The sequence below is a fragment of the Gracilinanus agilis genome, chromosome 2 (genome assembly GCF_016433145.1).
Source record: "Gracilinanus agilis isolate LMUSP501 chromosome 2, AgileGrace, whole genome shotgun sequence".
Taxonomy (NCBI): Eukaryota; Metazoa; Chordata; class Mammalia; order Didelphimorphia; family Didelphidae; genus Gracilinanus; species Gracilinanus agilis.
Genome location: NC_058131.1, coordinates 41128770 through 41144626, shown reverse-complemented (window position 1 = coordinate 41144626; position 15857 = coordinate 41128770). Strand labels below are relative to the sequence as shown.

At 38.0% G+C, this 15857-nt stretch overlaps 1 protein-coding gene across 1 annotated transcript; it reads right to left on the bottom strand.

Annotated features, from left to right (window-relative positions):
• Positions 1-9751: 9751 nt before the first annotated feature.
• Positions 9752-12046, bottom strand: CMTR2 (cap methyltransferase 2). The gene has a single exon (XM_044660468.1). It carries the CDS (start codon positions 12044-12046, stop codon positions 9752-9754), a length of 2295 nt encoding a protein of 764 aa, XP_044516403.1.
• Between the last annotated feature and the right edge of the window lie 3811 nt (positions 12047-15857).

The following is a 15857-nucleotide window of genomic DNA, read 5'->3' as shown; positions in this document are numbered from 1 at the left end:
TTTGACATAATAAGCAAAGAAGGAATTCTACCAAATTCCTTTTATTACATTAATAAGGTATTGATTCCAAAGTCAGGCAGACCAAATACAGAGAAAGAAAACTATAGACCAATCTCCCTAATGAGCATAGATGCAAAAATCTTAAATAGAATACTAGCAAAAAGACTCCAGCAGGGGGCAGCTGGGTAGCTCAGTGGAGTGAGAGTCAGGCCTAGAGACGGGAAGTCCTGGGTTCAAACCCGGCCTCAGCCACTTCCCAGCTGTGTGACCCTGGGCAAGTCACTTGACCCCCATTGCCCACCCTTACCAATCTTCCACCTATGAGACAATACACCGAAGTACAAGAGTTTAAAAAAAAAAAAAAAAGACTCCAGCAAGTGATCACAAGGGTCATCCATCATGATCAACTGGGATTTATACCAGGAATGCAAGGATGGTACAACATTAGGAAAACCATCCATATAATTGACCATATCAACAAGCTAACAAGTAAAAATCACATGATTATCTCAAGAGATGATGAAAAAGCTTTTGACAAAATACAACACCCCTTCCTATTGAAAACACTAGAAAGTATAGGAATAGAAGGACCTTTCCTAAAAATATTAAATAGTATATATCTAAAACCATCAACAAGCATCATACCCAATGGGGATAAATTAGAAGCCTTCCCAATAAGATCAGGACTAAAACAAGGATGCCCATTATCACCTCTATTATTTAACATTGTACTAGAAACACTAGCAGTAGTGATTAGAGAAGAAAAAGAAATTGAAGGTATTAAAATAGGCAATGAAGAGACTAAGCTATCACTCTTTGCAGATGATATGATGGTCTACTTAAAAAAATCCTAGAGAATCAACTAAAAAGCTAGTGGAAATAATCAACAACTTTAGCAAAGTTGCAGGATATAAAATAAATGCACATAAATCATCAGCATTTCTATATATTTCTGATACATCTCAGCAGCAAGAGTTAGAAAGAGATATACCATATAAAATCACCCTAGAAGATATAAAATACTTAGGAATCTATCTACCAAAACAAACACAGAAATTATACGAATACAACTACAAGACACTTTCCAAACAATTAAAACTAGATCTAAACAACTGGAAAAACATTGATGGCTCATGGGTAGGATGAGCTAACATAATAAAAATGACCATTCTACACAAATTAATCTGCTTGAAGTGCCATACCTATCAAACTACCAAGAAACTTTTTTACAGAATTAGAAAAAACTATAACAAAGTTCATTTGGAAGAACAAAAGATCAAGAATATCAAGGGAAATAATGAAAAAAACATGAAGGAAGGTGGCCTAGCTGTACCAGATATTAAACTATACTATAAAGCAGTGGTCATCAAAACAATATGGTACTGGCTAAGAGACAGAAGGGATGATCAGTGGAATAGACTTGGGGTAAGTGATGTCAGCAAGACAGTGTATGATAAACCCAAAGAGCCCAACTTTTGGGACAAAAATCCACTATTTGACAAAAATTGCTGGGAAAATTGGAAAACAATATGGGAGAGATTCGATTTAGATGAACATCTCACACCCTACACCAAGATAAATTCAGAATGGGTGAGCGACTTGAATATAAAGAAGGAAACTATAAGTAAATTAGGAGAACACAAAATAGTATACTTTTCAGATCTCTAGGAAAGGAAAGATTTTTAAAGCCAAACAAGAGTAAGAAAAAATTACAAAATGTAAAATAAATAAGTTTGATTACGTTAAATTTAAAAGGTTTTGTACAAACAAAAACAATGTAACCAAAATCAGAAGGGAAACAACAACCTGGGAAAAAATCTTTATAACAAAAAACTCTGATAAAAGTCTAATTTCTCAAATATACAAGGAGCTAAATCAATTGTACAAAAAAATCAAGCCATTCCTCAATTGATAAATGGGCAGGGGACATTAATAGGCAATTTTCAGATAAAGAAATTAAAACTATCAATAAGCACATGAGAACGTCTTCTAAATCTCTAATAATTAGAGAAATACAAATCAAAACAACTCTGAGGTGTCACCTTATAGCCAGCAGACTGGCTAAAATGATAGCAGAGGAGAGTAATGAATGTTGGAGGGGATGTGGCAAAATTGGGACATTAATGCACTGCTGGTGGAGTTGAGAATTGATTCAACCATTCTAGATGGCAATTTGGACCTATGCCCAAAGAGCACTAAAAGATTGCCTGTCCTTTGATCTATCCATACCATTGCTGGGTTTGTACCCCAAAGAGATCATAGGGGAAAAGATTTGTACAAAAATATTTATAACCGTGCTCTTTATGGTGGCAAAAAACTGGATAACAAGGGTATGCCCTTCAATTGGGGAATGGCTGAACAAATTGTGGTAACTGTTGGTTATGGAATACTATTGTGCTCAAAGGAATAATGAACTGGAGGAATTCCATGTGAACTGGAAAGACCTCCAGGAATTGATGCAGAGTAAAAGGAGCAGAGCCAAGAGAACATTGTACACAGAGACTGATACACTGTGGTAAAATCAAATGTAATGGACTTCTGTACTAGTAGCAATGCAATGACCCAGGACAACTCTGAGGGATTTATGGAAAAGAATGCTACCTACATTCAGAGGAAGAACTACAGGAGTGGAAACGCAGAAGAAAAACAACTGCTTGAACACATGAGTTGATGCAGACATGATTGGGGATGTAGACTCAAAACGACCACCCTAGTACAACTATCAATAATATGGAAATAGGTCTTGATTGATGACACATGAAGAAACCAGTGGAAATGCTCTTTGGCTACGGGGAATGGGGGTGTAGAGGGGAGAGTAAGAACATGAGTTATATAACCATGGAAAATTTTTTTCTAGAAAAAAAAACAAATAACTCTGGATTTCATAAGGGAAATTTACCAAGTTGTTACTTTTTAAAGTGAAAGGCAAGTTGTGGAAAGTCAGAAGGCTCTTATTTAAGCTATTGAAAGATATAGGAATGTAACCCTGGGAGGGGAGGGTGTGGAAGAGACCTTTAATGGAACAGAGAACTTTCACACATTTCAGAAGGGAAAAAAACAGAGCTGAGTAGGAACTTTCAAACACAAACATGAGTCCAGAGAGATCTAGAAAGGCAAGTTTATTTAAGCAATTGGAAGGTCACTATATGATGATGCAGAGCTAACATTCTAATTAGGGGAAAAGAAACAAGTGTCTGTTCAGAACCTTATTGTCTTCCAATTTTATTATTTAAATACCAAAGGAATCATCTAAGAACAATAGAATACCTAGAGGTGACTTTCATTCTATCCTTAGGGTTTAAAGCCAGGGAAAGAAAAGGAAAGATCAAAGGAACTAGCTATTAATTCCTAATTGGAGTTTGTAAGCATTTACTAACAGAGGAAAGGTGGGAGGAATGGGCTACAGATGAACTTCATTCTCATCTGAAACTACAGTAAGACATCTACCCCTTCCTTAGAATTGCAAGGACTTAGCAAGAAGCTCACTGGCAATAGGAAAAGAAAGACTTCTAGTAAAGTGAGCACCAGCATGACCAGAGAATAAATGTGTAACCTGTGAAACTGTGTGTAGAGACAGCAATAGTTGAGAGCTCTTTGAAGAAAGCCCCAGGGTGGTCAGAAAATCCTAGGGTGAGAAACTTTTGTTTTGGGGTATTTTTTTTAGCATTTGTTTGAAATGGAGATTCAATTCTACATACAATCCTCTTTCTGTGTTCTTGTGTATATGAAACTGCTCTTTTCTGATGTTTAAGTTCAGAATTTTTTAAAAAAATTTTAAAGAAAACTTATGGGGCATAAAAGACTGAGAAGTTTTTTTTTAGAGAAAATTAAAAAACTTGGGAAGATGTTTTAACAGGTGGTGAAAAGAATGTTCCCAGACCTACAGCAAAATTATTCTATTGGCAGGGTTTGGTACCATTATTCCTGATTGGTTGGAAAGAGGTTCCTCTTCATTGCCAATTGGAAGGGCAGGAGGGCTCCCAAGTGTGGTTAGATGAAAATTAAAATGTAATTGGGAAATATTAAACAAAATACAACTTTAAAATGTTAATGTGGTTTTTCTAAGTCTGTTTCTAAGTCCCTCAGGCAGGGATCCTTGAGTACCTTTTAGTGGCCCCATTTCAATATCTTCATAGAAATGAAAAATCTCAAACTCTTTAATCTGCCCCTTCAATTTGAAAGGCAAAAGCAGAAAGGGGTAAGAGAGGTTTTGCAATTGCTAATAGGAAGAGGTTATGAGATTTAATTGGATGTAACAGAATCCTGGTGAGAGAAAAACTGGTTAGGCTTGTTTGCTTTCCTTAGAGATTCAACTGGAGATTTACAGTTCTCTGGTTTAAAGGAAATGAACTATTCAAATTAAGATATTATGTTTTCTCAACATTTTAGAAGTAATTTTAAGTTGAAAGTTTGCAAATACTAAGTTGGGTTCAAAAAGATATTTGTCTAGGAGAGAAGTGAGGACCAGTAGAATTAGCAAAGAAGTACTTTCATGCAATCAGAGATGCTCCTGAACAGACCAACTGCATCAAAGCCTGCATCTCATAGTTGCAAGTCAACCAAAGAATATAGGTTTTCCTCCCTCATGTTTCCTTACCAGGTTTCTCGGTATGACCACTTTCCTCCAAAGATGCCAAGTGTTCTGAGGGATGTGTGACCCGGGTTTATATAGGATGATGTTTTTATTATTGTATCTAATTTACTATATGGTACTAAGAGTTTGCTATGGTTTACTATATATAGGACTTAGCTTTGGTTTACTATGAGTCCCTGTGATGCTATTTCTTTTGTCTTGTTGGTAAGTAAATGCTTTGGTGTCATTATTGGGGGATTTGCAAAGCACTCAGCACACAGTTCATGACACCTAGTTTAACAAATGCTCATGGGACATAAATGCTATTGCATTCTATTATTGAGTGGTTGGTTTATTTAGATGGAAATTAATGAATGGATGAACGGAACTAAAGTGACTAGGAAGACCAATATCCTATACTCACAAGTTATTCTTAAACCTTACCCTCAAGATCTTGAGAGGATCTGAGGGTAACAATGGGGGAATTGGTCTTTCTCTGGTAAACCAGACCCACCAGTGTCAAAGCAGATTAGACTGGGTAATCCAGACTAAAGGTATTAGTTATTCATGCATATATATGAGAAATAAGGTATTAACTTATGAGTGTCGAAAAATCATTGAAACTATTCTTGGGACTTGGCTAGCTCAGGCTGCTGACCTTAGCCATTTAAGTACAAAACAGACAGATATATAAGGAACTCCAGATAGTCATTAAACTTATGACTGGGGACCATTTTATGTTAATGCAGAAACAAGGAGGCTGGGATGACTTGTTTCAGCAAGTAAATGTTCCATCTGTAAATGCTGACTGTTTCATGAGTGTCTCATTTCATTTTAATCTTAACTTGAACTACCACAATGTCCTGGTCAGAACCAACATATAAAAACAACTTAAGAGCACAGAACTGAAGTTTAAGAAAACAGGAAAGGAAAAATGGAAAAAAATAATTCTCAAATGTGGACAGCAAAGTATATTTGATACTGTTGTACCTGGATTTTAACTAATAAAACGAGGTAATTTCCCCGAGAATAACAATGTTTATTAATGGGAGCGTGCAAGACTTTTGCTTTCATCAGAAGCTCTTTCCAATTGGCCTAACAGTTGGAACTCTCTGGGTAGTCCCCAGTGGTGGATATTTCAAAAAAGGAAGTAGACTTAGAGATCTCAACTCCTCCCTCATTACTTTAGCACAGGGGAGGCAGATCTTTGCCTAAATATGATAAATGCCACATGTTCTGCTTTCAGCAGCATTGGCAATGTGTTTCCTGGCCTACTTTACTTTCAAAGGGGTCAAAGTTCATCATGATTAATCTGCCCTGCCTTCAAATGCCTTTAAACTTTTTAAGTTCTTAACAAAAGACAAAAAGTCCCAGACCTGGAAGTAACCTTAGCTTGGAAGCAAGCCTTTTCTATCTGACCATGGGAAACTAGGAAACTTGGGAATATGATTTCACATAGAAATAGTACTAATAATACAATTCAAAATTAATTTTCCTTATTACTATACTCTCAAAATCATTTGCTTTGTAAATACTAAATTTAAAAAAGGACCAGAAGCTTCAGCAAATTAAATAAAATCATTTATTTACAAAGATAAATACCAATTCAACATAGTAGACATGAAAACTACAGAAAAAAAATATATAAATCCAAAGTTGCTCTTTTTATGTCAACTAATGGAGCACTTGAACGTGCATACTCTGCTAAAAACTGAAAAGGGGGATACTCAGAAAAGATAGATCTGATTCAGATTATAATAGAAATTCTTTTAATTTCTTAAAATATGAGCCAAAAATTCATTTCTCATATCTTTAACGTATCAGAACTAATACAAATATTCTTCAATTAATTAAAGATGAATTGATTTGAACAATTTTAAATTCCATATTCTTTTAAAAAATTAACAAAATAATAACATCAATAAGTATATTTTCTTTGTTCTTCTCACTCAGTAGTTCTTTCCTTACATATCAAGATTTACCAAAAAAAACTAGTATAAGATAATATGCATACTCCAACTGGAATTTTTAAAACTAGAATAAAACAGGAACACATGTCAAATATAACAACAATAACATATACAATAAATTATAATTTCCAGATTTTTACTTTGAGGGAAAATGTTTACTATTTAAATAGTCTAAATATTATTATGATAACTCATGAAAACTCCTAACAGGTTCCATTTTTTTTCCTTAATAGTACTACACTTTAGCATTAATGAATAATGGAGAAACAAATTTACAAAATAGCTCCCCTTTAATTTGAGCTTACTAAGGAGCTAAGTTAAATTTTTGGAGTTTTGTATTTGTTAACCACTCTTCAAAAAATAACTAATTTTTATGGATAACTAATTTAAAAAATTCAACTCCAAACAAAATATAAAATGCAAACATTTACATAAGAACTTTATGATTTACAAAGCACTTTTATAGACATTATCTAATTTGTCACAACTCTCCTTTGATCTACTGTAGATTGCATGCCTACTTTCTTACTTTATTCCTCTTCTCATTCTGGAGATATCCTTTTTCCTTCTATTGAAATCACTTCCAATTATTGTTGAAAGTTAGATCTGCATCTAACTCATTTAGCTTTATGGCCTCACCTATAAAGTAAATTTAAATGCTATAAATTAGATTTAAAGTGCCTGAAAACAAAAATAAAAGTTCTTCTCCTGCTTATTAAAAAGCTAAGCTTTTAATAGCCTGTTTGAGTTCCTTAAATATAAAGAATATTAGAATTCAGTTTGGAGTTTTCAACCACATACTATTTAAGAGACAGGACAAGGCCTAGGACTGAGTTTTCATTGGTGCAGATAACACCCAAATAAAGAAACTCCCTTTACCAATGCAAGTTAGGGCCTTACCTGCAACACATAGTCTTAGAGCAAAGGTCAGCTGCCCAGGTTGGCCAGCCCACTATTTTTGTACAGCTAGGGGCTAAGAATGGTTTTTACATTTTAAAATAAAGTTGTCATTGTATTTAAGTACATAAAGACCATTCTTATCAATGGACCAAATTTGGTCCAACCTCCATCTTCCTAGAGATCTGCCAAGAGAATTGCCGAATTAAAGGACCAACTCAGGATCATACAGGTGTCAGCTCTAAGTCTTCCTGGCCCAAGGCCAGGCCTCTATCTAGTCAGGCTATGCTGCTTCATACTAATCAAAGGTTTTTAAAAAGCACACACTAGGGACAAGTAGGTGACTCTATAGATAAGACCACCAGGTCTGGAGATGGGAGGACCTGGGTTCATATCTGGCTTCAGACACTTCCTACCTATGCCACCCTGGGCAAGTCACTTAACCCCAACTGCCTCTAGCCTTACTGCTCTTCTGCCTTGGAACCAAAATTTAGTATCAATTCTAAGACTGAAAGTAAGGGTTAAAAAAAAAAAAAGCACACACTGTCAATACAGTAGAATTTAAAGTGGCAAAAACAAACTTAAAGACAGAGCTACCAGACAATGATTTTCCAACAGTTTCTAATTCTCTTGTTAAAGAATTATCTATCAGTCTCTCCTATTCTACAATTAGAAAAAGTGCTTCCACATGGTGACTAGTAATTAATCAGGATACTATTTTCCTTCACAAACCTAACCCCTGCTACCAGACAAGCAGTGATGTAATATCCTGAACACCAACATTAAATCCATATTCTTTTTGTTCCCCTTCAGAACACTTTGCCTGAGCAAGTCCTTCCATGTAAATTGTAATCTTAAGAGTCTAAATTTTAATGAATACAAATTAGGCCACAGTAAATGAAAGAACACAGTTAAACCAACCAAAAGCTTTGCTTAAAGGGAAAATATCTGCATGAGTCACATTTTAAAATTTCCTCTTCTATTCTTAAATAAATGAAAATAAATTTTCTCTCTTCTAGTGACTTAGTTCATAAATCTATAATGGAGCTCAAAATAGCTGGGCAAGAACATAAAATATTTGCAGAATAATATTTATCAAATTACTTCAGCCATCAGAGTATGCATCTATTTTAATACAGCCAACAAAAATGTCTTAAATGTACAAGTCTAAATGGCATTCTCCAATCTGTTGATCCACAGGGATTCACATAATTACAACAGATATCAATCTGTGCAATATTTTCAATCAGAAATCCTATTTTTCCTAACACTTAAGCACAACAAAGAAAGCAAACTGAACTAGCCCAGTGTTAGTTTGTTCAATTAACTGACTATTCCATAAGTGATTTTATATATTATTTTCTACTGAAATAGTCAAACAGTAAAATTGTTCTACCATTAAACCATCATTCTTTCCCAAAAGAATATTTCTCTCTCCCTCCCCACATGCTATATTCCAAATTCTCGATGTGAGATTTATATATATACACACACACAATTAGAAAATCTTGAATTTCACTGATTGTGAAGGGTCTTTTCTAAAACTCACTACACACTGCCGAAAACTCTTTAATCCAGAAGTATATATGAAACATGCCAACTGTCTTTTTCGTTCTATCTCAAACATGATTTTTGGTTCCAATATTCCTAATACCATTTCGGTTGGGTAGTTTGGGCCAGAATACCCACCCATCTCAAAAATAGGTTTTATAAGTCAACTATAGAGATCTGAATAAAGGAAAACAAGTTGACTATTTACTGCCTAACATTATGTCAGGAAAGCTGACCAGATGAGCTTCATGAAAACAAAACTGAAATGGTCAAGTACAGTTGTTCAGAAGATACTCATTTCCTGTCACCAAGAATATGATTCTAATCCTTTTTAGTCTTTATAGAATTTCCACCACGTGGAAAGACTATAAAGACTAGAATTAGTGCTATTGGGTTAATATATATTGCCTATTCTGAGTAAGAAAGCACCTCCTCTAGATGAATTCGCAGTTATAGCCCCTAAAGTTACCCTTCCACACCTATACATACACACACACACTGCTCTACCTATACCTAACAAACACCCAAGTACATTCCAAATCTAGTAGATGAATTTCATGAGTCAGCTTTCTAGTAGTTGAGAGAATCCTAAGCATTCCTCCCATACAGAAACTTTAGAAGCATCGTGAAACCGAAGAAATCTTGTTTGTTGGAAACATCTGGATCATCCCTGAACCAAAATCCCTGAGGTTTTGAAATAAAACAAAAGAAATTTTGAAGTCTGAAGCTACCACCGCAAGATAAAAATCTCTTCTGTATTTTACAATGTGGACTTCTGCTGCTGCTCTCCTTGAATGATCAAATGCAACTGCCTTTTTGCAATGGTAGTGTTTAAATCCCATAAAAACTCTAGAAGCATCCCATTAAGGACAACTTCCATGGGCACAAACTGCAAAACCTGATGAGAAGCATCAGAGTCGAGCAATGTACTCATTAATTCCTTCAGATTCTGTAAGTACTGGAGCACAGGAGATGGGAGATCTCGATAACCAACACATAGCAGGACTGCACAGGTGCTCAGAGGCTCTGAAGAAATTGGACAAGAAAATGTGATAAACCTGAAGCAACTATGCAGAACAAAGACCATGCCGGCCATGAATCTTGTAAAGCAGGAGAGCACAGGCAAAATCAAAGCATCCCCTGTCTGAAGGCGAGGCAAGGAACGCAGAAAGCAGTCCAGAAACATTTGCTGATACTCTGGTTCTCCATCATGAAGCAATGAACAGCAGAAAGTCATGAGATCAGCAGATTCCAAAAGACTCACTTCCATAGAGTGATAGATTTTATCATCAGGAGGCAGCAAACCCACTAGCAGACACTTGCTCTTGTTGCTCCGTCCTTCTGCTGACTCATCTTGATAGCACTCAGCAAGGCTCAACATCTCAGAAAATATTAGCTCTTCAGAAAGAATGTGGCAAGAATAGCAATGCAGTGGCTTTTGTCTCAATGTAGAACTCGAGGTCAGTGTGCCCCCAAAGGACTTTTCAATGGCTTCATTTAGAGTCTTTAAAATCCCACCATCACAGAAAGGAGAGCACTTGACTTTTGGCAATTTCATTCCCTCTAAGATATACCACAGGTGATACTCAAGATTAGCACAAACACTTTCTAGAATGGTATTTTTTCCAGCATTATTTATAGCATGCTCTTCGGCCCAATGATTGAAGTATCCGTTGGTCATCTTATCTTCCCATGAAAGTGCTTCTAGCATCTTCCTTTCATTGTAAGTTTTGAAATATCTGTTTCTTTGTCCAAACCATTTTGAATTCATACTACACCCAATACTGGATTTCTTTACTAACCAATTATTTCTGGAAAGGCGCTTCATTTGGAACTTTTGCATGAAATATTCCACAGCACAGTCCCTTAAATTATTCAGCTTAGTTTGTTCCACTTCACTAATGCACTCAAACAGCCGAATGTTTTCAGAAATAGTTTCCAACTGATACTTGTGAAAGAAGAGACAGCATTCTTCATGCCTTTTGAGAAAAGATTCTGGAATCATATGTTGGGGGAAAAGAGCTTTATTGATCATTTCAGTTCCAAAATGTTGCATCATTTTAGTCAACAGAGGATGGATGGCCTCTCTACCCAGATAATAAAGACAAACCACATAGACTTCTGAGTTCCCAGCTTTGCTAGTAGCAGGTTTGAAAACATGAATCTCCTCAAAGGAACAATTCAGCAGGTACATCAAGTTGATGGAGCAATGTTCAAAAAGAGTGAACATCTTCAAAACAAAAGAGCCACCATTACCCAGAGTCATCAGTGCAGTGACTACTTCACAGTAATGCAAAGGGGAGACCAAAGCTTCTTGTTCCCCTGGATTACCTTGACAATCAAAACTCCCATCTGCAGTGACCAAATGAACAGTAGACATGTTGCTTATGAAATGCTGAAGTCCAGTCAGATGTTTCAGTGTCATGATATCACCAGTGTTATCTGGTCCAAAGTACCACCATGGCAAGGTATTTGCAATAAGTCGGTCATCCATAATCATCATAAGGTTGTCATTTGCTTCATGGTAAGGATTCAGGGTGTTAGCTACCCAGTTCCAATCACAGGGTATATTATGGGATCTTAAATAGTGGTTAAGACTGGCTATAAAAGCACCAGGAGCTTCACAAAGGTGAACTGAGTTTAGTTCTCCATTCTGAAAAGCTTCTTGGGGAATAAGTGGGAAGCTACATAATACCTCATGGAATTTACACCAAGCCTGGGTACAAAGTTCTGCATTTACAATCTTTTTCACATGAGGAATGATTTTTCCAGCTTTATTGGTGAAAGAAGTGTGCTGATGCCAATCATCTAGGTTTTTATCACTCAGTAAGTTTTTTACTTCATTCATGGAATTCTTCAGAACAAGAAGTGAATTGAATTCTGTGTGATCATAGGTGAAAACATCATTAGAATCTGGTAACTGCCACTCATTATTAGGTGGTTTCCCATAGGAAAATTTCTTGGCAAAGAGTTCAGAAACATCAGCAAGAACATCAGGGCTGAACTTTTCAAGGCCTCCTGCCTGATCACCTGAAGGCTTCTTCCACTTATTCATTTTCACACTCAATTAAGACCTATGAAAATTTAAAACAAAAACACAGTTAAATGAACTATCATCTCCCCAATCCAGTGACCCAATCTCTCACCCAATGCCCCCCATTCTCAAAAGACTCAAAAGTTTTCCCTCCAGTGGGAATAAATGTGGACCTTAAACATAAACATCTAGGGAAAATCCCAAGATAAATTACTAACTAGTTCTCTGCTACTACAATAAGATCATACATCTTTGAAGCCCTAGGTCTTAGTGATAGTTCTTAGCGATAATGCTGAATTTCAATTCTGTGAATAAAATGTTCTAACTGAAAGTCCATATGCATTTCTATAACCATTTTTATTACAATACTATGTAACAATCTTCCACAATTTTAATCTAGATCACAGTAATGCTTTTTAACTTTATCACTTTAAAAATAAATGTGGTATAGGAGTATAATTTGAATTTGTACATAATTACTCTTCACATAAATAATCCCTTTGTTCCTCTAATTGGATTTTGTTATCTAGTGGTTAACCAATTCAGGAATTACTATTACAACTTTAGAGGAATTGAGCAGGAAATGTAAATAAACTTTCCATGAACAGAGAACAGGTTTGGGTGAGAAGTAGGAGGCCCAATTCCCAGTCTTTCTTCTTGCAGCCCTATGCCATGTCCACAAAGAGCCTGTAATTACCTATCACCAAGATTTTAATTTACATGTACAAGGAACTGTGTCTGTTCAATATACAAAGATGACATGATGGCACTGTCCCTAATCTCAAAGAAGATAGAATTAAAATGTGGGGGGTGGGGGGGAAGAAGGGGGTTGCAGCTAATTAGTTCAGTGAACTGAAAGCCATACCTACAGATGGGAGGTCCTGGACTCAAATCTGGCCTCAGATACTTCCTCACCTTGTGACCCAGGGCAAGACACTTAACCCATTGCCTGGCTCTTACTCCTCTCCTGCCTTAGAACCAATATAAAGTATCCATTCTAAAATGGAGGATAAGGGTTTTAAAAATGTAAGTGTGAGGGCAAAAAAATATATGTGCCAATGGGCTATGAAACTGAACCTGAAATGAATAAATGAGAGACCTGAAAGTGCTTGAGAGATGAAATGGCTTTTAGCCAGAATGGGGTCACATATTCAGGTTTCAAATGAAGCAGACATGTGCAAGGAGAGCCCATCAAAGCTGACAAGTTTTTATTCCCAACATTCTGGTTAAGTCTTTAACACAAGCAAATATCCAGGGGTACATTCCATTTTGCAGTGGAAAAAGAAGTAAAGTGATTCAATATTAGATCTGGGTTCAAATTCCAACTGATCTGCTACGAATTAGTTCTCTGGACTTGGACTTCCTCCCCCATAAAACTGGAAAATAAAAGTTGCACTTCCCACCTCCCCCAGAAGGGAAGGTTCAATCAACAGGCACAGCTGAGGCACAGACTCCGACGTGGTGCTACATTTTAGCTGGGAACAGAAGCAAAACGCTGCCCCTGCCCTGAAAGAGGGGAAGCTCTAACAGAGGAGACAGGGAGATGCATAGGGGAGGCCCCAGCATGGGAGGGACCCGTGCACAAAGGGGTGTGCGGCAGAGCCTGGAACACAGCCTGGGATTCAAGGACCAAGCTTCCCCTTCCCGAAGCAGCTGTCCGGGCACTCCGGGGGCCCCGGGGGCCTGGAGGGTCTTGCCACCCCCCCCAACCCGGCCACTTGAACAGAGCCCAAGTGCCCAATCAGAAGCTGAACCTAGAATTTAACTCGAAGCTGGGGTCCTCGAGCTCGAACGCCCCGGGACGCGGCCGGCCGGTCGACCCGTCGGCCCGCCGGCCGTGCTGAGAGCCGGGCTCGAGCTAATACAGGCCTGGGAGGTCGACCTCCAGACACTGCCCTGAAGAGGGTTCGGCCCACGGGCTCTTCTTCCAGCGGGGGCTACAGACCTGGCGGACGGAAACCGAAGAGAGTCAGGCTGGGTCAGGCCGCTGGGGGCCCCCGAAGCCTCTCTAGCCGCGCAGCCTCAGGGGGCGGGGCCCGAGGGCTCCGGGGCGCGAGCGGCTTCCAGTGCCTTCTTGTCTCCTTAGGGGGCGGCTTCCTACCTCTAGACAAGCATCCTACAGAGTTTGAGGGGCCAGCCCTGCCGCCCTAGGGGAAGGAGCCTGTGGGAGAAGGTGAAGGAAGCCTAAGTGGGGAGGCGCACGCACGAGTCAGCGTCGGCGGGCTGACGTCATCGGGACTGACATCGTACTCCAGATAGCCCTTGGGCCCCGCCTCTTCCGTAGATTGAGAGACTGGACGTCTGCGGCTGCGCGAGCCTCTTAGCGGGAAGTGGGGAACGGGGAGTGGGCTCTGGGGTCGTGGTCAGCGGGCTTGGGAGGAAATAGTTATCATAATAACCATGATGGTATTCAGAGATTAATAATAATAACCAGGGTATTATTGGGAGAGAATAATAATAATAATAATAATAACCACCGTCTGTTATTGGCAGAGAATGATAATTGTGGCAGAATTGGAAGAGTAGTCGTAGTTGTAGGAATACTACAAGTACTAGTAAGTAAATGTTGTGGTAGTAGTAGTGGGTAGTAGTAGTACAAAAGACAACAACCAACCAAGTGCCATTCCTGTCACCTCCCCATGACGTCATTGGTCCTCAGACGCTACCAACCAACTCCGGACTAACAACCAACCAACCTCCCTCCTCCACCTTTTTTACACCTTGCACCAGAGACTGGCACATCAGCCATTTGAAATGTCGAAGTTTAAGAACTTGATCTTTTCCTAACGACCCATCATTTTATAGATGAGGAAGATGAAGCTCAGAAGGATTACTTCACTTGCCCAGGATCCCAAGGCAGGGGGATTTGAACCTTGGTCTCTAGACTCCCAGCATTATGTGCCCCAAGGGGGATTTTAAAACTGGTAATGGTGTACTAAGAAAGTATGACTATGCAAAGCATGTATTTCATGTTCAAGCTCCAATAGCAAACGTGTAAATGCAAGAACTGAACAACTTGTTAAAAATTTGGAATGGCAACCTGCAACTTGCAAAAATCAAAAGCTTTCTCCATTGGGATGTGTGGGGGCAGGAGTTAAATTCTACATCCAAAAGAAAAAGACTTAGATTCCTCTGCCTTGCCTGGTGCCATTGAACCACTGATTTCATCTTTTCTATTGATAGCATGGGGCCAAACAGGCAAATTTTTCTTTGCTTTTCTGTTTGGTGAAAGTATTTTCTTCTCAGACTTTGATTCCATTCTGGGAAAAGTGCTTACCTCAAGAAGGCAAATAATTCCAAAATGTGTGGTTTTTATTGTTTTATCCTATGCCTTGTAACAAAGTTTTGTTTTTTTCTTCCACATGAGAGAAAATCAACAATTTAATTGATTTTTTTCTCATGACCAGCTCAAAGTTAGACGACGTTATGCAGACTCCCACAAATAAATGAAAATGCTGTTTGTGCATCCTCTCTTTTCTCATTTGATAGGCATAATCCTGTTCTGACCTTCCATTTGAGATGATTGACCTGCAATGTAAGGCAAGGCTTACCCAGCAATTCAAATCAATGTCCTTCAGAGGTGATGCCTCTCTTAAAAGAAGGCATTTTCCAAAACTCAGGACATTTATCCAGATATCAATCACTATTGTCATCTCTACCTCCATACATTTTTCTAGATAAGCTTTGACTTGCACCTAGTCAGTGCTTAATCTAGAAGAGCAATACCAAAGGAGAATGTCCAATTTTGCATCTCTCTTCCATTCACACTAGCACATTTCATTCTTTTTTTTTAAAGTTCTCTTTTAAAGTTATCTTATTTATGGATCCTCTT